Source organism: Narcine bancroftii, chromosome 13 (assembly GCF_036971445.1).
Source record: "Narcine bancroftii isolate sNarBan1 chromosome 13, sNarBan1.hap1, whole genome shotgun sequence".
NCBI classification, from domain to species: Eukaryota; Metazoa; Chordata; class Chondrichthyes; order Torpediniformes; family Narcinidae; genus Narcine; species Narcine bancroftii.
The window spans coordinates 79,204,070-79,228,473 of NC_091481.1; the positions used below are offsets into that span (position 1 = coordinate 79,204,070).

General features: G+C 46.2%; 1 protein-coding gene across 3 annotated transcripts in view; it reads left to right on the top strand.

Annotated features, from left to right (window-relative positions):
- Positions 1-291: 291 nt before the first annotated feature.
- The window catches only part of LOC138748426 (hypoxia-inducible factor 1-alpha-like), a 33,634-nt gene continuing 9,521 nt past the window's right edge, over positions 292-24,404 (top strand). For 2 of the 3 annotated variants that reach the window (XM_069908627.1, XM_069908629.1), the window contains exons 1-9: positions 2,361-2,687; positions 3,798-3,937; positions 5,329-5,413; positions 6,551-6,660; positions 7,704-7,909; positions 13,121-13,227; positions 17,253-17,400; positions 18,125-18,300; positions 21,861-22,126. In XM_069908627.1, coding sequence (XP_069764728.1) covers positions 2,393-2,687; positions 3,798-3,937; positions 5,329-5,413; positions 6,551-6,660; positions 7,704-7,909; positions 13,121-13,227; positions 17,253-17,400; positions 18,125-18,300; positions 21,861-22,126 — 1,533 coding nt within the window. In that variant the 5' untranslated portion in view covers positions 2,361-2,392. Of the gene's footprint in view, positions 483-2,360; positions 2,688-3,797; positions 3,938-5,328; positions 5,414-6,550; positions 6,661-7,703; positions 7,910-13,120; positions 13,228-17,252; positions 17,401-18,124; positions 18,301-21,860; positions 22,127-24,404 lie in introns of those variants that run through there. The other variant, XM_069908628.1, reaches the window with a different exon arrangement.

The window sequence follows — 24,404 nt, forward strand, 5'->3', positions numbered from 1 at the left end:
AACTTCTGAAAAGGCAAGGAGAAAATATGTTCTTTCTGGCCAGGAGGGGAAATGAGGTAATGCTTGTTTATGTCGATTTGAGGTGTCAGTACAAGAATGTGCTGAATGTCTGGATTAAATATTCCAATCCATTCATGCAATATTCCACACAGAACTGGTCCCAGCTGGTCAGGAGGAAGACAGCTCTTTGGTTTTATGGGAGAGAAGGCCATTGGGCTTTAACCCTTTGTGCTCTGTTCCAATTATTTAATGTGCCAAAGGCTGGAAACCACGGTGTACACTATTGCAACCAGTTCTTGCAACACCACTAAGTCTAAATTCTAGAACTCCCTACCAATTCACTAAAAGGATTGCAGCGGAGCAAGGAGGCTAGAGGAGACGGTGAATGTGCTGGAAACCTGTGCGGGAAACAAACTGCTGGATGAAGTCTGTGGCAGGCTTTTCGGATCGTGACCCCGTGTTCGGTCGGAGAGTAGAGGGAGGTAAGAGTAAGGCGAGATAAGAGGGAAGGGCTGGTGGGACAGGGTGGAGAGAGAGAGACCTGGATGATCAGTTAGCGTAGTGGAAGCGCCGGCAACCCAGAATCGAATCCACCCATTTTCCTTGTGTTCCCTCCTGGTGTTTCCACCCTTCAAAACGTACAGGGGTTGTAGGTCAATTGGGCGGCACTGCTCATGGGCCAGAAAGGCCTGTAATTGAGCTGTGTGCATAAATTTAAAATTAAACTTTAAAAAGGAAGAAAGAACAAACTTCTCATGGGGTAATTAGAAATGGACAATAAATGCTGAACTTGCCACCAAGGCCTTAATCCTGTTAGTTGCTTTAAGAAGACAATTCGGTGCCTTTAAAAATGTAAATTGTCCCAAGGGGTTTGAGAGTTGCCAAAATAAATTTGAAATAAAAACAAAAAAAAGACTAAAAACACCCAGAAGGTCGGGCAGCATCTGTGGAAGATGAAACCGTTCACAACATATTTTGTACCAATAGTCTCACTTAAAATAGTTGGTTTCTTAGGTGAGAAGGGAGAAAAGTGGAGAGTTCTCAGGAAGGCACTGACCATGGGGAGGCCATTCAGCCCATTAAGTCTATGCCAGGCAACATCTCTCCCAATTTCCCCTGTCCCTACACTTTGCACTTCGCGATCAAATCCTAGCCCTCAGACCCGCTGACCCAGAGGTGATTTGAGATGGGCTGGGAAATCCGCAGGGTGTGCACAACTCAGATGGTGGTGGGGCCAAGGCAATCTGGGGCCAGGGTGGGAGGGCAGGGACGGGCACGGTGATCTGGGGGGGCGGGATGAACTGGGGATGGGGCTAGCAAACTGGGGGGGGGCTGGGCCGACGAGATGGGGAAGGGGAAGGCGAGGGTGGGTGAGAGTGCTGGGGGCAGGGCCAGTGAGCAGTGGCCTGGACCATTTCACAGTGGGCGGGACCAGTGAGATGTGGGTGGGACCATCAAGCAGTGGGCGGGGCCATATTCCAGTGGGCGGGACCGTCTAGGGTTGGGCGGGCCCAATTGAGAGTGGGCGGGGCCAGTGAGCTGGGGGCAGGACCAGCAAGCAGTGGGCGGGGCCAGCGAACTGAAGCGGGACGAACAATGAGGGGCGGAGCCAGCGGCATGGGGGCGGGACGAGCCGTGTGGGGGCGGGGCCAGCGGTGGGGGGTTCGGGACGAACAATGAGGGGCGAAGCCAGCGGCATGCGGGCGGGACGAACCGTGTGGGGGCGGGGCCAGCGGTGGGGGTTCGAGACGAAAAATGAAGGGTGGAGCCAGCGGCATGGGGGCGGGACGAGCCGTGTGGGGGCGGAGCCAGCGGTGTGGGTTCGGGACGAACAATGAGGGGCGGAGCCAGCGGCATGCGGGCGGGACGAACTGTGTGGGGGCGGGTCCAGCGGTGGGGGTTCGGTACGAACAATGAGGGGCGGAGCCAGCGGTATGGGGGCGGGACGAACAATGAAGGGTGGAGCCAGCGGCATGGGGGCGGGACGAACTGTGTGGGGGCGGGGCCAGCGTTGTGGGTTCGAGACGAACAATGAGGGGCGGAGCCAGCGGCATGCGGGCGGGACGAACCGTGTGGGGGCGGGGCCAGCGGTGGGGGTTCGAGACGAAAAATGAAGGGTGGAGCCAGCGGCATGGGGGCGGGACGAGCCGTGTGGGGGCGGAGCCAGCGGTGGGGGTTCGGGACGAACAATGAGGGGCGGAACGAACCGTGTGGGGGCGGGGCCAGCGGTGTGGGTTCGAGACGAACAATGAAGGGTGGAGCCAGCGGCATGGGGGCGGGACGAACTGTGTGGGGGCGGGGCCAGCGTTGTGGGTTCGAGACGAACAATGAGGGGCGGAGCCAGCGGGCCGGTGGTGGGGGTGGGGCTGGAAGCGTGCGGGAAGGTGGTTGGATGCCGAGCGGGCACGAGCAGCACGTGACCCTCGATCCCGCGCTCAGCGCAGAGCCGAGGCGACCGCTGAGGAGGAGGGAGGCTGAGCCGAGGATGGGGGACGCGGCCCCGGGCCTGGGCCAGCAGCGCAGGGAGCGCTCCCGCGACGCGGCCCGCAGCCGCCGGGGCCGGGAGACCGAGGTGATGTACGAGCTGGCCCAGCAGCTGCCGCACGGCGCCGCCGGCCGCCTGGACAAGGCCTCCGTCGTGCGGGTGGCCCTCAGCTACCTGCGGCTCCGAGCGCTGCTGCGCCCCGGTAAGCGGCCGTTCCGCGCCCTCCTCGCGCCTCGCCGATGAGGGGATAGCAGCGGAGAGTGGGGCAGAGCGATCTTGGTACCTTGCTGCCAACGTGGCTGTCTCTCCACCGTACAAGCTGGGAGGCCATTCGGCCCCCCTTCCTGCTGCCATTCGGCCCCTCTTCCTGCTGCCATTCGGCCCCTCTTCCTGCTGCCATTCGGCCCCCCTTCCTGCTGCCATTCGGCCCCCCTTCCTGCTGCCATTCGGCCCCCCTTCCTGCTGCCATTCGGCCCCCCTTCCTGCTGCCATTCGGCCCCCCTTCCTGCTGCCATTCGGCCCCCCTTCCTGCTGCCATTCGGCCCCCCTTCCTGCTGCCATTCGGCCCCCCTTCCTGCTGCCATTCGGCCCCCCTTCCTGCTGCCATTCGGCCCCCCTTCCTGCTGCCATTCGGCCCCCCTTCCTGCTGCCATTCGGCCCCCCTTCCTGCTGCCATTCGGCCCCCCTTCCTGCTGCCATTCGGCCCCCCTTCCTGCTGCCATTCGGCCCCCCTTCCTGCTGCCATTCGGCCCCCCTTCCTGCTGCCATTCGGCCCCCCTTCCTGCTGCCATTCGGCCCCTCTTCCTGCTCCCTTTCACCATGCTCATTGACCTCCGTGCCACCTTTCCCTCGCCGCTCGCTGACCTCCGTGCCGACCTCCCCTTGCTGGGCCTCTGTGGCAGTCACCGTCCCAAAGGGCCGACTCTTTCTCTGACTGTAAGGGGTGCTTCAGGCAATTAAGTCCAATGGCAAATCTGCCTTACGGCAGATGAAAACAAGTTCTGTGTGACATTGTCCTGGCTTTATTACATGACAATAAATTGTATCTTGAGATGTTCCGTTTCCATCTGGAATGGGCAATCTCTTCGATGAAGCACCTCGTCAGGGTTGTTCGTTTTCTACTCATCATTTCCTCCACCATCTTGGGTGCTTGTAGTCAGTGGAATGTGCCACACCTGAGTTTTGTGAACCCAGGTTGTATAGTGACCTTTTTTCCTAATTGTGAGGAGGGGGCTGAGACCAGAGCTCCATCTGAAATGAGCTGATCTTTACTAGATCAGTAAAGCTGATCTGCTGTCATTCTGTCACACAGTGCCAGCAGAGAGTGATTTGGCCATGCACCTGAATGCCCTTTATCTCCGAGCCCTGAATGGCTTCTTCATGGTATTGACGGACGAAGGAGACATTGTTTACTTGTCGGAGAATGTCAGCAAATATCTTGGGCTGACCCAGGTAAGCAGAAGCACAAATTAATATGGCTAGGGAGCCGCAGGCTGCAATGTCAATATTTATAAAGTGCTGCTCTTTAAATCTCTTGTGAGACCGCACTTAGAATGTTGTGTTCAGTTCTAGTCACCTCATTACAGGAAGGATGTGAAAACTTTAGAGAGGGTGCAGAGGAGATTTACAGGACATTGCCTGGATTGGAAAATACAGTTAAAATCCAAAAGTCTGGATGCCAGAAATGTGGACCACCTGAGAATCTGGACAGTCAAACATTTTAAATTTAGCCGGCTTTTGTGTGCGTGTGTAAGCGCCACAGATGCACAAGCGAGCGTGCTTAATACTGGTAATCTTATCGCAAAGAAATTCATTTGTATACTTTTTTTAAAAACATTGTTCATTTTTAAACATAATTTTAAGCATTACTCGCTCTTTTTTGTAGTGAAAAAATGTATGTTTACATTTTTGACAAGTGTTGACTTTATTTTTCTTTAAAACTGCTCATTTTGCTAAGGATTAAACTATCAAAATTTACCTGATCATCTCCTTAAATTTGAATTTTAAAAGTACTGCCTGAGAATCTGGACCGACCCAATCCCTGAGCAGCCTGGTTTTTAGGTCTTTTACTGTATGCTTCATGAAGCAAGGTTAGCAGAGCTAGGGCTTTGCTCTTTCGAGTGAAGGATGAACAATGACGTATTAGAGGTCCACAAAATTTATGAAAGGCACTTTTTTTCCAGCAAACTCCAGAGGTCATCTGTCCAAAGTGAAGAAGAGAAAAGTTTAGGGAAGACACCGGGGCAAAGTTTTTATACAAGGGAGCCTGGAATGCATTCCCAGGGATGGTGATGGAGGCTGAAACAATAGGGGCATTTAAGAGACTTTTAGACAGGCACATGGATGAATGAAAAATAGAGTGTTTTGAGTTAGGGAAGGTGTATATTTTTTTGTGGGAGTAGGTATTTATAGGTAAGCACAACATCGTGGGCCAAAGGGCCTGTACTATAATGGAATGTTCTCTGTTCTTTCTTATTGCATTGGAGGTTTTCGGATTATGGTATTGAGGGCTGGGGGTGTAATACTGAAGATCTGTGACTGTTTCATTGCAGGTTTTGGGATTTGAACATTGAAGGTCTCTAGATTTTAAGATTTTGATTTTCTTAGTATGTCCTTTGACTGCAAAATTATTCATTTTGGGATTGTAATATGGGATGTCCGAGAGCTGCATTAGGGATTTGGATTAACAGTGGGTATACAGAGCTGTGGGGCCAAAGCTTGCCTCACTACCCTGGGTATGTAGGGCCATGGGAGACACTATTGTACAGCTGGGAAGCACTAGATGTCCTCAGGTGATTAATCAGCCTGACCCGTAGCTGATGTTTTGTTCTCTGATTCCACAGCTTGCTCTGATCGGACACAGCATCTTCGAGTTCATCCATCCATATGACGAGGAAGAGGTGAAGGATCTGCTGATGGCACGACAAAGTGAGCACCCCCCATCCTATGCACAGCCTCCCTAACTATCAGGGGTGGGGGAGGAGGGCAGACAAGAGTGGGAGTGTGGCGACAGTGTGAGTTGGGGGTGTTTGGCTTCAGAACCCAGGGAGGAGAGCACAATGTGTGTTGGTTGGTTTGACTGAGAGAAGATCTTAAATCCACATCAAATGCACATGTACACTCTCATATTTTGTAAGCTAATCACTGCAAAATTGGGGATATGGTTGTAAAATTGGGAGACTCAGCAGTGTTACAGTCCCAGCTTTGAGCTCATTTCCCCCCCCCCCCCAATACACCAATTAACCTACAACCCCAGTACATTTTTGAAGGGTGGGTAGAAACTGGAGCACTCAGACGGAACCCACACAGACACGAGGAACTTAAAAACTCTTTATCGACAGAATCATATTCAAACCCGGGTCACTGGCTCTGTAATAGTTGTGTTAACTGTATTGAGGGGATTGTATGAGGTTAATGTAATGTGGGGTCCTCCAATAAAGTTCAAAAGTCAAAGTACAGATTTCTTGTCAGAGTAAAATCATGACATCACATCCCATCTTGAACCTTTTTCCTACGGGTGAGGCAGAATTACCACTTGTTCATAGGGCAACAAACTATGCTCAAGAAACTGCCTATACAGGTAAACAAATTAAGAAAAGTAACCAACCTGACTGCATAATACCGAGAAAAAGGTCAATGAAGTGCACGAGTCTTTAAATGGGTCCCTGATTGAGTTTGAGGAGTATGACGGTGGAGAGGGAGCAGCTGGACCTGATGGTGGGAGTCTTGTGGCACTGACGCCTCTTTCCAGATGGCAGCAGCGAGAACAGAGCGTGCGCTTGTGGATGTGAATCCTTGATGATCGCTGCTGCTCTCCAATGACAGCTCCCATAGATGTTCTTGATGTGGGGAAGGTTTTGCCTGTGATGTCATGGGCAAAATTCAGATCTGTAATATCGGAAGGATTACCAGTATTAGTGGATATAGGGTATCTAGGCTAATAGATCAGGAGGGAGTGGCATACACTGATTTAATGTCAAAATCAATTTGCTAACCTCTTGAATTAAGTGTTCCATCGGCTGACCAGTTCGTTAATTTATCCACTTGATAATTCATTGGTCCAAGGGCTGCCACCGAGACAGGAAGCTGAGGCTCGTACAGCCTTCTTCATGAGGATGAAGTCTACGCTGGTCAACAGGAAACGCACTGTCGCCATCAAATCAGCAACATGGAGAGTGAGTAAAGTACAATGCAGTCAGTGCCCTAGGTGTACCAAGTCCCACGGTGAACCTTTCTATCTCAGGGCATTGACCTGTGCAAGAATAGCGAGTGAGGCACCTTCTTCAACCAGAATTGAGAATCAGAATTTATTCACTGTTTTGCGGCAGTAATCAGTGCAAATATTTCTATAAACCACATTTCAAAATAAATAAAACCGTGCCTGTGGTCCGTTGTTCATTTAGAAATCTGATGGCAGAGGGAAAGAAGCTGTTCTTGCGCCACTGAGTGCTCGTCTTCAGACTCCTGTACCTTTTTCCCAATGTTAGCAGTGTGAAGAGGGCATGGCCTGGGTTGTGGAAGGGGGGGGGGGTGTCATTGAGGAGAGAGGCTGCTTTCTTAAGACTCCGCCTCTTGTAGATGTCCTCAGTGGAGTGAACACTGATGTCCACAATGTCGCAGGTCGGGTTACAAAACCCTTTGCAGGTTTTTTTCCTGTCCTGAGTGTTGGCACCTTCATACCAGACAGTGATGTAACTAGACAGAATGTTCTCCACAGTACACCAGTGAAGGTTTTCAGAGTCTTTGGTGACATACTGAATCATCTCAAAATCCTCGCGAAGTATGGCTGGTGTTGTCGGCAAGTTTACAGATAGCATTTAAATTGTGCTCATACACAAGCCAAGGGTGAGGAGTGAGTAGAGCAGTGGGCTACTTCTGCATTCCTTCTGGTGAACGTGAGTCCAGGTTTGGGGCTGGGATTCCCGGGATGGTGACCCAATGGCAATGAAGGTGGTGAATATTTTGAAATCAGGGTGGTGTGATACTTGTGGATGCTGCAAGCCATGCCCCTGAGGCCTTTGTCCTTTCTGGTAATGATGGGTTTGGGCGCTTCTTTTCAAGAGGTTGGTGCAATTTGTAGCTGGTGCACACTGAAGTAGAAGTGATTTGGAGATGGAGCTTCTGTTGTGTCATCCTGGATGGGTGTGCCATGGAGGATCACAAGGGTTCAGTGAACAGATCCCATTCACTGTGTTTCTTATCTCTTCACTCTGTCCAGGTGTTGCACTGCACGGGACATCTGAAAAGGTGCAAGGTGAACAAGAAGACTTCTGGGGGCTGCAAGTTTCCAGAGCTGTCTCTGTCCTTCCTCCTGATGATCTGTGAGCCCATCCCTGACCCTGCCAACATTGAGGTTCTGTTGGACAGCAAATCCTTCCTGAGTCAGCATAACATGGACATGAAGTTCACCTACTGCGATCCACGGTAGGAGAATGGCAGATGAGGGACTCTTGAGACTCGCTGTGGATTTCAGTCACGAGTCCTCAGCTGAACTTCCGTTGCTTGTGGTGAGAGTGATTGCGAGAGTCTCCGTTGAGTCGGGGGCTGCAGGAAGCCACGATTGATCAGTCTCTGAATGGGTTGTTTCTCTTGGACAGTGGCACAGCTGACCGAGCTTCTGCCTCGCAGCAGCAGTGATCCGGGTTCTCTGCCGACTCTACTGCTGTTTATGTGAGTTCACAGGCTTTCCTTGTGACCACGTGGGCTTCCACTGGGTGCTCCATTCTCCTCTCGCATCCCCAAATGTGTGGATCGGTAGATTAATTGGCCCCTTCAGGGGTGTTGCACAATCTTGAGGGTTGATGGGGAAAGAGGGACAAATAGGTTGCAGGGAACTGTGTGCGAGAAAAAGATGTGTGTGAGTCATTGTAGCCTCCATGGGTTGAAACAGCCTGCGTCCTGTCCAAGATGGAAATAGAAGAAATCATGTACAGGGTGCCTCAGAGGCTTGGCCTCAAATGTAGAGTGGCCCCTTTTAATACAGGCTACATAGCAGCTTATAAGATTCCACAAGCAGAAATAAGCCAGTGATGAAGTTTTGACTAAAACTCCATGGTATTCTTCATTGTTATCTCCAGTACATCACAGGGGCCTTGGTTTAGCACCCTCTGAGGGGGTAGGAGAGAAGCAGAGACTGGGGAAGAAGCAACACAAACTGCAGTAACTGTGTTTCTTTCTCTTGACGTGTCTAGGATACGTGAACAAAGTCGGAACTTTTCCGCGGGGTTAAATCCCAGTCTGGTGCTTTCTCTGCGCATTGGAACTGTTTGTTCACTGGCAAAGTGCCAAGCTTCAGGCTGAAAATAGAAGGATGTTTTCTTTCAGCAAAAGTCCATGACCTGGCAGCAGTTTTCTGAGCTGAACGCAACTGGGGGACTTTGTACTGCATATCGGGTTCTTGGGCAGTCCTTGGGATTTGAGACCGCAGAACTCTCACAAACGGGAGGGGAGGTGGGTTTTTGTGTGCTCCCACTCCCAGTGACTGTTTGGATATTTGATGCTTGTGGGCCAGAGGTTCCCAGGAGTTGGCAATGTTGGATTTCTTCAAGGAGTCTTTGGACACGTCTGACTCGAGTTCAGGATAGAGCGGGTTCTATTTCTGGGGGAAGCGTCCTTGTGTTTGTGGCGTGAATGATTGCCTTCTCTGTGTAGTTGGCGGAGGGTAATCAGAATCTGGTTACTGGGGACATTGGCCTGGTATGTGGTATTGTGCCAGCACAAATTATCTTCGACATTAGACTTGCCAACATTACAACACAATTGTACATAGGCTGTGTGTGCCCTCACTCAAGCTTGGGAAAGAGACTATTTTAAAAAAAACACACAGGACATTAACAAACTGGAAAGAGGCAACAATGACAACTTGCATTTGTATAAGACTGCAAACATCATAAAACTTCCTGAGGTAGTGCCTGATAATGTTTTGTGCTGATCTCCATCAGGATTGGATGCCGAAAACTTCATTGACGGGGTTGGATTTAAAGGAGAGACAAAGTGATGTAGGGAAAGAGGAGAAAGTTCTGAGTTCTGGGCCTGAAGGCACGGTTGTCAGTAGTGTACTGGGATGAAATAAAAAGCTTTGACTGTGCTATCCAGACAAGTCAACTTGCAATGCAAATGATCAGTAAATAAACCAAATGTCGGGAGTGGTGATATAGTTAGGGAAAGGTACAGTTAGCAGCGAGGCATCTTTCACCAGTGAGAAATCTTGAAAACGCATATCTATGGTTTCAAGCAAATGCGTCTTCAGCGCAATGGAAAGCATGGGTGGGGGAAGAGTACAACTGGGATGGGTCTTTTAATATGTGAGCAGCTTTCCCAAGGTAAGGGTGGTGGGGAGATGTGGGCAGTTAGTTTGTGTGGTGGCCTGCTGAGATGTGGGTTTATCTGGCGTTGTTTGAGGCTGGAACTGGAGGTGGGCAGAAGAAGATTACAGGAAAATGGAGATGTTGAGGAATTTGGAAACAAATTTCAAATTGTGTTCTTGCCCGGGAGCCGGTGTGAAGGGTAAATGGGATTGGTTGTGAGCTAGGACACAGGATTTTTTTTTGGAAATATTTTATTTTGAGAATTTTCAATCAACATGCAGTCAAAATGAAAAATAATAAAAAAAATATCCATAATATTAACAAATTAATACAAGTATCGATCCGCATGTCAATATTAAAGAAAGTGAGAAAGAGAAGTCAACATGTGATCGAATTATTATAGAGAAAGAAAAATTACAATAATACTACAAAAATGCAAATTCAATGTCCATGTTGAACCAAAGGGTGAAAAAAATATAACAGAAAGATAACAGAGGAAGAAGAACAAAATAAGAGGAATCCTCACACACCACCCCCCACCCCAAGAAACCTCAAGAAGAAAAAAAAATAAAAGATTGACTTCACCTCCAATAAATCCCTCTCCCATCAAGGGACAAATAACCTGACTCGGCGCTGTGAGGGGGGAAGAGACAGGAGGGTGGAATCGTTAAAGATTTACCCCGATGTACCTTGGGTATGAATTCCATATTCTTAAAAATACATCCTACCTGTTTCTGAGGTTCTAGGTGATCTTCTCCAGGAGAACACAGTGATGCGTTTCTATCTTCCAGTGGACTAAACTTAGATTTCCAAGTCACAGCTATGCATTTCTTGGGTAGTGATAAAGCACTTTGAAGAATTTTTTCATTTTATGTCTTCTGAATCCCCCCAATAAAAATAATTCGGGTGTCTGAGGGTATCGAATTCCAGGAATTTTTTCCAGATTACCCAGAAGGGCCTCACTTTAAAGTATGACCAGGTTGAATGCAAGAAAGTATCTATTTCTTGACCACATCGAAAACGTTGGTCTCATATTTCCGATTCTGAATTTACGTAACTTTTGTGGAGTGAGGTATAGCTGATGCAAGAAGTTATACTGCACCAGCCTATACCCTACATTAGGGCTTCCCAACTGGGGGTGCGAGATAGCATTCCAGGGGGCTGCAAGAATACATTTCAGTTTTTTAAATACTCCTTCAATTTGGATAATATGTCGGATGATGAAGAGCTGAAGGAAGATCTTATTGAACTGCGCATAATCGTGTTCTTGAAATGCAGTTTGAAAGCAAAACTTTGGAACAATATTGGTGTTCAACCATGGACATGTTTCCAAGACTCTGTCCCCTTCGTGACGACGTACTAGTGCGAGTCGGGATTTAGAGCCCTCAAGACAAAATCTAGAAATCGCTTGGGTGGATAGGCAGATGCGCGGGTCGCTGTCAGCAACAAAGTGCCACGTTTTGAAAAACTCTTAAGCAATAAACAGGAAGAAAAGACTCATTGAATTTAAATTGGCTTATGAACATTTGAACATTAGTTCTTTCATTTTTTTTCATGCATTGGATGAAATTTAATATTTTTGTAGGGTTTATGCAAGTTTTAATTTGTTGTAATATTTTTTATTTTCCATATGTTTCATTTTTATTTATATATTATTAAAAATTGATTAGACCAATTTGTTTCGGTCACCTTCACCTTTATTCTTAAATAAATTATTACTTTAAGGGGTGCGAGAACATATTAACCTTTTTTTAGGGGTGTGGGGCATAAAAAAGGTTGGGAACCACTGCCTTACCTTCATAGGTTGCCTCAATTTTCCACAGAGCGGAATGAGGAAGGCTGGATAGGAGGGAGCAGAAATATTGATCTGGGGTTTCTTGGGCACAGTCGGGTTTGTGGCAGCAGGTAGATGGAGAAGGGCTAGAATTTGGAACGGGGAGGGCCACACAGATGAAATGACAGTATGAAATAGTCCAAGAGTAACAACGCAAGTTTCAGTGTGAGCAAAATGAAGGAGATGATTGTGAACCTCAGGACTGACCACCCTCCACAACATGTCAACAATTCTCTATTGGAGAGCACCAAGTTACATAGGAAGCAGGAACAGGAGTAGGCCAAAAAAGGCCCATCGAGCCTGCTCCGCCATTCAATACGATCATGGCTGATCTAATTTATGACCTAACTCCACCTACCTGCCTTCTCCCCATATCCCCTAATTCCTCTATCATGTAGAAATTTATCTAACCGAATTTTAAATATGTTTAATGAGGCAGCCTCAACCACTTCCCTGGTTAGAGAATTCCAAACATTCACTACTCTCTGGGAAAAACTATTTTTCCTCATCTCTGTCCTAATCTACTCCCCCCCGAATCTTGAGACTGTGTCCTCTCGTTTTAGTTTCCCCGGCCAGCTCAAAAAACCTTCCTACATCTATCCTATCCATACCCTTCATAATCCTATATGTTTCTATAAGATCTCTCATTCTTCTGAACTCGAGCGAATACAATCCTAGATGATTTAGTCTTTCATCATAAGTCAACCCCCTTCATCCCAGGGATCAACCTAGTAAACCTCCTCTGGACCATCTCCAAATATCCTTCCTCAAATATGGTGACCAGAACTGGACACAGTACTCCAGGTGCGGTCTCACCTTGGAGTTCACTTAGCCTGTGACCCATCATAGACATTCAACAGCCCTCATTTGTCAAGAAGGCACAACAGCGACTGAACTTCTTGAGAAGACTGAAGCGGTCAGGCTACCAGCTTCTATTATGTCAACCTACTAAAGGAGCTTTATTGAGAGCATTTTGGCTGCCTGCATCAGAATGTGGTACGGTTGCTGCAGAGAAATGAATCAGAGGTCAATTCACAGGACCAGAAGTGTGACAGGAAGGATCACTGGAGTCTCCCCTCCCCATCGACGTGATCTATTGGGATCATTGTCTGAAGAGGGCATACAAAATCTCCCCCCCACCCCCACACAGCATCTTTCAGCTGCTCCTGTCAGGAAAGAGATACAGGAGTATTAAAGCCAGCACCACCAGGCTGAGGAGCAGCTTCTTCCCATGGACAGTGAGAATGCTGAACGACCAAAGGAACTGTTCGCACTAACCATCTGAGATGCTTGTATTCACAAAACAATATTTGTCGATATGAATATATGTCCTGCATATGTATTGTTTGTCTGTATGTTTTTCACTGAGGACCGGAGAACACTGTTTCAGCGGGTTGTACAATCAGGTGACAATAAACTTGACAACCATATCTGGCGAGATAGTTGAGCACCAGGTTTTTGTTGCACACTTTTATTCTGCCTTTCTCTCTGTAGAGTCACTGAGCTGACTGGCTATCACCCAAATGCATTGCTTGGACACACCACCTATGAATTCTACCATTCATTGGATTCTGACCACATGACCAAGACGCACCAAATCTGTAAGTATTTCTGTTTTGCAATGATCTCCGAGAACCTGAAGTCGTGTAGAAGGAGCTGCACGTGTCTAACCCTGTCTTGGCCCTGCCTGGGGGTGCGTGACAGGATATTGTTCAGGGAGCTGATCTCTTATCTGTGGCAGATTGTGCAGGAATCCCTGATATATTGCTGTGGGTTGTCTAACTCGACTGTCCTGCTGCCCACGTTCCATGAAAGTCACAAGTAAACTAATCTTGGGAGTTGACAGGTCTAGTAGTAATGAGGAGAAATTTGTCCAAACTGCTGGTGGAAGGAAGTTAAGGTCAGAGTTCCACAGAGAAGCTGATTATCAAGGCTGAACAACCTTCACTTTCCAGAACCGAACACAATATCCTAAGTGAGGCCTCACCAGAGATTTGTAGAGTTGCGACATGACCCCTCCAGCATTCCATGGGCCTTCTTAACTATTCTGTCAACTTGCATGGCAATCTTGAGAGATCTATAGATTTGGACCCAAAGGACCCTGTAATGATATGAATTGTACATAGTCATTAGCTGGTAAAGGCACGGGCTGGCCCGCCCCCTGATGACACTCTCCCCTGTGGCCTAGGCCATAAGGGTCGAGCCACCTCTTCCCTTCCCTGCACTTCCCTAGCTTGGATCCGGTCCAGCTCAAGTCTTCTGTACAATAAAGCCTATCGTTCCCCTCAGTCTTTGTCCTTGTGGTTATTGGGGCAACTGGTAGTGCCCATCAGACCCTCTATTCCTCCACGCTGTTAAGTATCCAACCCTGTACTCTTCCTTCTTTATCAAACCAGGAAACCCAACAGCTGTGCTCTCTCTCTTCATTGGCCCTCTTCTCATCCCATGCTTCCTCAGCCCTGCTTGCTCTGGTGGCTGTTCCTGTGTAGTCTAAGGTGCTCTCTGCCTCTGTGCCAGGCCCTGGCTGCTGGGAGGGGCACGACACACTTGTTTTTTTCCATTTCACTGTCTGAAACTTGCTGGAGGCACTCGTGGACTCTGCCTGCTGTGAAAACAAGTTTGCTTTGGAATGTGGCCAGGAGGGTTGGAACTCTGAAGGCACATTTATGCAAGTGTTCAAAGTTTTTGTATACCCCTAACACTAAAAGTACAGTTCAATTCCACCCAGTGTCCTGGGTAAACTTTTACCTCTCACTTTGTTCGTTTTAGATTGGTCACAGTGTAGCACTTCAGTTTATACAAATCTTTATTACAAATTCTAAAGCTGATATCAAACTACAATATGCAAGCCCTTCTCAATTATACTTATCAACGCCTGGACTGGTCCCAACTGCCGAAGCGAGGCAACGACCGCACACTTGTAGTAGGTTGTCGGGGCGCCGGTAGCAGCTTCTCCACCTCCCCTGACCGGGACGTTGGCTGGACTCTAGAAGTTCTTGCTGAGAGTTGTTGCCACCTCTCGGAGAGTCTCAAACTTCAGCAGCGGGACCATGGCTTATATTACCCAAAAACTGCTTACCCAAGCACCTATTCCCAGCACAAAAAGAAGCGAAGTGAGCAAGCTAGCATGTTAGGCTTCTATCGAATAACACAACTTTCAACTTATTACTTTGAATACAGTGGTTTATTTTGCGTCAAGGTTAGGTCTCTGCCTGAAAGACTCTGACCAAAACAAGCAGGAAGATTAATGTTCTTGGTACACAGATGTCTTTTTGTCAGATAACTGCATCTCTGGGCCCCATGGTGGAATTTAGCTTATGTCTGCTGAGTCTCAAGCAGGTTACTGATTCTCAGCCTTGCAGGAGCAAAATAGATGGTTTAAATCCTCCAATACACCTAGTGACACAAACAAGAAGAATCTGCATTCACATGGTGGTCTTTAACATGCCAAAACATCCAGGTGCCTAGTAGGAGAGTCATCGAACAGAAACTGGAGCATTTAAGATTTCAAGATTATTTTATTGTCATGTAATGTGAAGCAGAAAATGTGATATTACACAAAATTTCCTGAGTCTACCAGAAAGCAGGCAAAGATGCGCTATGAGCAGAAACGGACCAGACCCCTTACAGCCAGAGGAATAGGAGCGAAGTAGAATCCCTCAGGAGTCACTGGCTGTCCACATACAGCACTCCCCCAGCCACACCGCCTTCAGTCCAGGGCTCGTGACATGATTAGGCATACGGGAAAGAAGTTGGGAGGAGAGAGACGGGGAGGAAGTTGTAGAGCTCGCGGGGCAGGTATTGAAACGCTGCCTCCATTCTATTTTTTTTTAAAAAAGTAAATACTTAAGTGGGAATTGGAGAAAGATTTTTTTGGGGAGGTGGGGGAAGAATATGTGGTTTTGTTGTTAAATCATTTATGCAAATCACTCTGCTGATTAGCCGGGTGAAAGCCACAGGGAGCTGATGTTCCATCTCTGACGCCACCCTGTCAGATCCATGTGGCAGTGTTGCTGTATCCTCCTGCCTCATCCCTTCCTTGCTGCAACCCGTTTATCCCTCTGCTTCCCATCCCATGCTGCACCATCCGCCAGTTGTCTATTCCTTTAGCCACCATACGTGATTATCACACGCTGCCTTCAATCTCCTTGACCAATCCTTTGAGCTTGCACCAACCCATACAATTTCCAAATAATCTATTTATCATTACACCCAATATGGTGAGAAGGGATCTTCTGCAAGCGAATTATCTCCAATATTCATTCAGTTGTGGAAAAGAGCACCACTGCAGAGTTTAGTATTTTGCAATGAAAATGAAGATCAGTTAGCACTGATCAAGAGCAGCACGAGACCACTTTTGTGGGGTTTATTCAGGAGCCTGAGGGCTGCGGAAAAGAAAATGTCTTTATGCTCCCTCCCCAATGGCAGGGGGGAGATGTCTCTGGGGTGTGATGGGTCCTTCAGTATTTGGCTGCCCCAGTCTTGTATCTTCCAACACGTTTGTGTGATTACCAGTCTGGCTGTTCTGCAGATCTCATCTTTTGGAGACCCTAACAGATTCCACAGTAGGGTCCCACTGACCAATACCAGGCTTTTCATGATTTTTCTCCCATTAGGGATGTGGTGGGGAAAATTCCCATAAGAATTACTGGCCAAAAGCCAGATTGGACTAGATTAGAACTAGATAAAATAGGGGAGAAGATACCTGAACATATATTATATAAATGGGATGAAAAATTGGTACAATGTAGGAATTCTCCAGTATTACATCATCTGCTCAACATTTGGAAGAAGATTCATGTAGAAAGGAATAAAACAAATTACCAACTACCAAAACTAATACTGACGCAAAATCAGCTAATCCCTTTTACAATAGATAACCTTTCCTTTAGAGAATGGGAGAAATAAGGGATCAAAAGAATAGAAAATTGTTTTTCGGGAAATAAATTATTATCCTTTGAACAAATGAAGGATAAATATAATATAACTCAAGATACAGTGTTGGCATACTACCAACTGAAATCCAACTTGAAGGACAAATTGGGAGGCAGTCTGAGGTTACCAGAGGGAAGTAATTTTGAATATGTGATTACAGACGCAATGATAATCAAAAGATTTATAACAAATATCTATATTAAACTACAAGAAAAGGAGAATGAGGAAACAAATGGTAAAACTAAACAAAAATGGGAACAAGATCTAAACATAAAGATAAAGAATGAAACATGGGAGAAGTTATGCTCAGGAACGATGAGAAATACAATAAACACGAGGTTACGTATGATACAATATAACTGGATACACAGGCTATACATTACACCTCAAAAGTTAAATAAATGGGAACAGTAGAGGTTCCTGGCTCTGGACTCCATGAGATGGAGACACTTGAGCAGCAAGTGAATCTTGCTCAGCTATGATACTCATAAAGTCTTCAACATTTCTGGTTCAACCCTTTGGCCTTGTGCACAGGCCATTCCTTCCAGCCTATTGAGTCTTGCAGCAAGCTTGCACCTCTGGGTGGGATTTGCCAGAATAGGCACTAAATTTGTTTGAGCTTTGCCATGTGCATCATTTGTGGCCAGAGATAAGTGCCAATGTGAAATGTTCCTTGTCCTTTCTCCTGCAGTGCTGAGTAAAGGTCAGGTCATCTCAGGACAGTACCGCTTTCTGGCCAAGGGTGGAGGGTACGTTTGGTTGGAGACGCAAGCCACAGCCATCTACAGTGGTGACAACGTGAAACCTCAAAGCATCGTCTGCATTAACTTTGTGCTCAGGTAAGTTGCCAGCAGTCACGCACGGTATCTTGGACCAGCTACGGCAAGCTGTGGCTAGAGAGATGGGGCCACCTGGCAGTATATGCAGTTGGGAAATGTGGCGGGATGTAAAATGTCTCCACTCTAAGTTTGGACTCCTCCTTTGTCTTATTTCCCCAACTTTAAGTCCCCAGGTCATGTAATCCTCCCCATCATGTCCCAGGACTTCCTTTGATTACCTATCATTCGCAGTAGACTGTCAGATGTCACCCCCAATCTAACCCCCGCCACCTTGCAACTTAAATCCTCTCTAGCTTGCCTCTTCGTGCTGTTGGATTTGCCCCAATTGTCCTCCTTGTGCTGGTTCTGTTGCTTCTGTGAACTCTCAGCATAATTTTCCAGCATCTATCAACCTCGAGCTTTTAAATTCCCAACTGACCTGTTTGGCCTCCCTTTTGTGTGTAGGATTAGGGTTCCTCCCGACCAGCCTGTGACCTGACTGGCTGTCTGCCCCTTGTTCTGGATGCTTCCTCTTCAAGGAATTAGCTTTCCCTTTCTGCCTCTTCACATCCTTTTGATCGTCTGATACATTACAACCTGCTGTGCTAAATAGGACCCTCAGCGTGGTCTGTGCTTGTCAATTATTGTTCTAGCCTTGTGCAGCTCACCTCTGTGAGGATTTACAGTGAGTTTGTGTTCCTTTAAATCTTCCCTGTTAATGACGGCTATGCTTCACTCTGCACAGTGCTGTGGTAGATGACACACTCATCCTCTCCCTGGACCAGAGTAAGTCTCTCCAGGAGTCTGCTGGTGATCCTGGGAAAGCCCAGGACCTCTGCACCCAGTCGAATGAGAATCCCACCAAAGTGGAAGAGCAGGCACTAAGCTGTGTGGATGTCATCATCTCCTTGGATTTCAAAGGTATTGTGGGGCTTGGGGACCCTCAAAGTCAAACCAAGATCCTTGATCACTTGGGTGACTGCCTCAGACCCCTCCTGAAACACTAAGATTTTCATGGACCCCCAATGAAGAGACTAGCAGAAGGACAAGAAATAAAAAGTGAAGAAATGTATTATTCAGCAGGGACTTTTGGTCAGGCCACCACAGAGTAAATTTAAACTGGATTCAGAGGGAAGAATCCTCTTTCACAATAACAGGCCATTTTGGCCCATGAGTCTGTTCCGCCCAATTTTCACCCAATTAACCTGCACCCCCGGTAGGTTTGAAAGATGGGAGGAAACTGGAGTCCCCAGGGAAAACCCATGTAGACATGGTGAGAACGTACCAACTCCTGACAGAAAGAGAAAGGTCCTGTATAGCACCTTTAACAATGGTAGGACATCTTAGAACCTAGGCAGATTGCAGATGGGTTAATGGGTAAATGTTGACCCAGGAGACACGAAATACCCACCAACCCAGCAGCTCTTCTTTGGTATATTGTTTGAGTTCTTTTAAATTTCTTCTCTCTCCTGCACCCCATTCAGAAAAGCCTTGGTTTTTTGAATCTTTGGAAAATGACTGCGACGATATTCCAACACTTGAGGCATAGATAAGGTAGACCAGGGATGGCCAAACAGTTTGTGGTTGTGGGCCACATAGAGTAAAATATAAGCAGTCACGGACCAAACAATATTAATTAAGCCCAACAATTTTCAACCAGTTACGCTGCAAGAAATTGGTATTTTGAACAAAACCACTACGCCATCGAAAATTCATTTTCTATCAAAATAACTGATACTACTTAACAGTTTTGGGGATGAGATGGTTGGCGTAGCGGTTAACACAATGTCATTAAAGCACCAATGATCAGGACAGGGGTTCTGTCCGGAGAGAGTTTGAACATTCTCCGTGTCTGCGTGGGTTTCCCCCACGGACTACGATTTCCTCCCACTGTTCGAAATGTGCCAGGTAGGTGTAAATGGGCAGCACGAGCTCATGGGCCAAAATGGCCTCTCATTGTCATGTGTAACTGTAGTTTATGGATTTGCTCACATATTCCAGTAGGCATTTCTGTATCTGCTGCTCTTGAAATGAATACAAAAGTTTACAACTCATTCAAAGAGCAAAATAAAAAGCTGGGTGCGAAATAAGAACAGAAGGAAAAATTAAGAAAGGACATTCCACAACTCTCAGAGAATATAGTTCATGGCTCTACGTGTCCACCTTGATTTATGCAGCGATGTGTAAATCTGTAGATAGGCCATTAAAGTTAACAGATTTCTTAACAGTTAACAGATCAAATAAACACACTTCCATTTCTGCAAAAAATTACTCATTTTCACACCATGCCTAAAATTGTTGGCACCCCTTTGCTATTTTCCATCTTTTCAGTTCCACCAGGTTTAATCAGCTGGGGTATTTTTTTTAACTGAGGTGAATGTTTTAATCAATGAGTTACATTAGTCTTGTAGTTGTTCAAAATGACAGCGACATCTAGTGTTGAAACTAAGAAGTGCAAAGTACGTGCATCCGGTGCAATTTATTGTGAGAAACCATGTCCTAATGGGCCACTTAGAAATGGGCAACGGACCGCAGTTGGCCTGGGGGGGCCATAGTTTGGCCACCACTATGGTTAGTACAGGAGTTGCAAACACCAGAGGACATCTGTACAAAGTGAAGGGAGGAAAGTTTAGGGGAGACATCAGGGGTAAGTTTTTTTTTACCCAGAGAGTTGTGAGTGCCTGGAATGCATTGCCGGGGTGGTGGTGGAGGCTGGAACAATAGGGACTGTCATATTCTATGTTCTAATGCATCACCCTCGTGAGACCGCCCAGAGGCCTAACCTTTTGTGCCTGTCTTGTCGGACTGGGAGTAGCATTGGGATAGATGGTGAGAAACTTTTCCCCGTGGAAGAGGTGTCCAAGTCACCAGTACTGCACCATCTGCTCAACGTTTGGAAGAAGATTCACGTAGAAAGGAAAAAAGCAAATTATCAACTGCCAAAATGAATATTGACGCAAAATCAACTAATCCCTTTCAGAATAAATGACCTTTAGAGAATGGGAGAGAAAAGGGATCAAAAGAATAGAAAATTGTTTTTCGGGAAATAAATTATTATCTTTTGAACAAATGAAGGACAAATGTGGTATAACTCACGGTACAATGTTTGCATACCACCAACTGAAAACCTACTTGAAGGACAAATTGGGAAGCAGGCTGAGGTTACCAGAAGGAAGCAATTTTGAATATGTGATTACAGACACAATGATAATTAAAAGATTTATAACAAACATGTACATCAAACTGAAAGAGAAAGAGAACGAGGAAACAAGCTGTAAACCCAAACAAAAGTGGGAACAAGATCTAAACATAAAGATAAAGAATGAAACATGGGAAAAGCTATGCTCCGGAACTATGAGAAATACAATAAACACGAAGTTACGCATGATACAATATAATTGGTTACACAGGCTATAAATCACGCCCCAAAAGTTAAATAAGTGGGACCCAACAGTATCGGATAGATGTTTTCACTGTAAGAAGGAAACGGGAACAACAGTACATGCAATTTGGGCATGTGAGAAAGTGAAAAAGTTTTGGGAAGATCTAAATCAGGTATTAAATAAAATCACATAAAACAACATAACAAAAAATCCAGAGATCTTTCTTTGAAGTAATATAAGAAGTAAAGAACTTGGACTCGATTTGGATGAAGCACCAAAAAGATTTATTATGATAGCCTTAGCTGTAGCAAAAAAAATGTATATGTCAACCTGGAAATTAGAAGAGAGCCTGAGAATACAGCAATGGTACATGGAAATGAATAAATGTATTCCATTGGAAAAAATAACATATAATTTAAGAAGTAACATCACAGTATTCGAACAAATTTGGGAACCGTACATGGAACACAACAGAGAGTCCTACTGCGGGCCTCCACCCCCTAAAATGACAGAAGGAGAAGAAGACGAAATGAACTGACCCAGATTGTAAAAGTAGAGGACACAAATTTCTTGTTTATTTTCATTGTGTGATAACATTATTTAATGGGTTTAATGTATCATATTTGTTGAACGTTGAGTGGGTGGGGAGGGGGGGGTGGGAAGGAGGGGGGGAAGGGGAGAAAATGACACTGCGTATATTCAAGAGGGAAATGTTTGTTTATTTTGGGCAATATGGTTCATAGTGTGAAAAATTTTAAAAAATTTTTTAAAAAAGTGTCCAAGTCCAGAGGGTGTAGGTTGAGGATCCAAGGAAGATCCTTTTACCCAAAGGATAATGAGAACTTGGTGGGGGAGTGTGGTGATAGAGACAGAGATTCTGTAGTCATCATGAAGAATATAACCAATGCACAATAGCCTAGGAACTAAGTGCTGGTAAAGAGGATTATTTAATTGGGTACAGCTTGCTGGTCAGCACAGACCTAGTGGGCTGAAGGGACTGATCCCATGCTCTAACCACCATTGAGTTGAACATCTGGGCTAATGGAGGACAATACCCTGCATCCTCATCACCAGCGCACTGTTTTTTTGCACCTCTAGACAGATTGGATTCGATGGCATTCCACTTCACCAGGAAACTCGCAGAAGACAGCGAGGAGTCCCTGCTACCCGAGGACTTCTGTAGTCCCGCACTCTGCAAATTACTCTCGCCCATCTTTGACCACCGGGAGGAATGGAGTGCCAACAAGGGCCAAGAGGCGGAGCCAGAGACGCAGAGCAAAGAGGAAGGAGCAGACGGTGATGAGGCTGTTGTTGCATCAGATGCTGCAGCTGCCACCCCAAATGGCAGCTCGAGCTCAAAGGCAGTAAGTATGTGGTCATGGTGGGAGTTGGGGGGGGGGGGTTAATTCATCATTGAGGTCACAACCTATTGACTGTGGTAGGAATCTGAGAAATGCCCAGTCTTCGCACACAAATAAATAAATGTAATCAAGCTGACTGCAGAACTGAGAAAAAAATCAGTAAAGTACAAAAGTAGAGTCTTCGGCAGAGGTGGGGAAGTCCCTGATTGAGTTTGTCGTTGAGGAATCTGATGGTGGAGGGATAGCAGCTGATCCTGAACCTGGTAGTGCAAGTATTGTGGCACCTACACCTCTTTCCTGATGGTTACAGCGCGAACCGAGCGTGTTCTGGGTGGCATGGATTCTGGATGATTGCTCCTCTCCGATGGCAGCGTTCCCTGTAGATGTTCTCGATCATGGGGAGGGTTTTACCTGTGATGTCCTGGCCGGCCTGCATCCACTACCTTTTGCAGGGCTTTTTGCTCAGAAATTTCACAAGATCAAGGAACAGAAGCAATCCCCTAGGCCCATTGAGTCTGTTCCGTGACTTTACACTAAACTGTTCAGTTTCCAGCCTTTCCCCATATCCCTTGATACCCTGACTAATGAGATACTTATCCATTTCTGTTTAAATACTCCCAGTGATCTGGCCTCCACTGCTTTGTGCGACAGTGAGTTCCACAGATCCACGACCCTCTTGACTAAAGAAGTTCTTCCTCTTCCCTGTTTTAATTGGATAACTTCTAATTCTTCTTCTTTGGCTTGGCTTCGCGGACAAAGATTTATTTTAAGACTGACCTCTTCTATTCACCCATCAAGGGAAACATCTTTTCCACATTCACTCTGTCAAACCCTTTCAAGATTTGAAATGTCTCTGAGATCCCCCCCCCCTCATTCTCCTTTACTCCAATGAATACAACCCAAGAGCTGCCCTTGCATTCTGGGAATTATCCTAGTAAATCTCCTCTGCACCCTCTCCAACAACATCACATCCTTTCTAAGATAGGGGGCCCAAAACTGTACACCAGTCCCCCATAGAGTCCCATTATCACCTCTCTATTCTTATACACTATTCCTCTTGAAATGAACGCAAGCATAGCATTCGCCTTCTTCATTACCAATCCCACCTGGGCATTAACATTTAGATTTCTCTGCACAAGGAAGCCCAGGTCTCTGCACCTCCGAGGATTGAATTTTCTCCCCATCCAAATAGTATTCTGCCTGTTTATTTCCACTGCCAAAATGTAGAACTGAACACTTCTCAACATTGTACTTCACCTGCCATATTTTTGCCCAATCTGTCCATATCACTGCAATTTTACAGTTTCTTCAACCCTTCCTGCTCTGCCACCTATCTTGGTGTCATCTGCAAATTTGGCTACAAAACCATTTATTCCACAATCCAAATTGTTAATATAAATTGTAAACAGCAGTGGTCCCAAGACTGACCCCTACGGAACACCACTTGTTACAGGCAGCCTTCCTGAATGGGATCCCTTAATTTCAACCCTTTGCTTTCTGCCTATCAGCCAATTTTCTATCCATTCTAATAGTGACCCTGTAATTCCATGGGCTCTCATCTTAATTAGCCTAACATGTGGCACCTTATCAAAAGCCTTTTGAAAATCCAAATATATAACTGATATATCTAATATTTGTAGATGTATTTGGGAGATAAATTGGTAATAGAGGTTACATACATACATACACACTTTAAAACATTTGAAATACTGAATTCATATTCACTGACTTTACAGAAACTATGGAGATTGCTATGCACATTTCACAAGTAGGTGCTAATTGAAATTATGTCACTGAAATGAATAGACCATTGTCTTCAAGGAGTCAGGGGGTCTGTGTTGAACATTTTTACAAGACTTCTGACCTTTCTGAAAATGCTCATTCAAAGGTCACTCCTGGGTTCTTGTTTACCTAAAAACAACAGATGCGAGCAGAAGACTAACTCCTATTGTTTGCTGGAGAAGGAGGGGGTTTTTGCAAGCGAGAGAGAGCGACAACAGTCACAGCTGAAACAAGCAGGAGAAGCTTGTTGAAAATGAACCAAAAGCTCCAGAGTGGCGAATGGCTGGAAGTGCTATCTGTCTGATGTTTCTCTTGGAATAATAGGAACATGAAGGAACTCTCTGATTGCCTGAAAGAAAGAGGTTATCATCTGGAGAATCCTGATGGGGCAAGTTTCACCAGCAAGACATTGAGGCGACTAATGGTGCTACCTCAATTGTGGAAATTCTGGAACAACACATCTCTCTCTGCAAAACTACAAAGAACTTTCCTGAGCGGT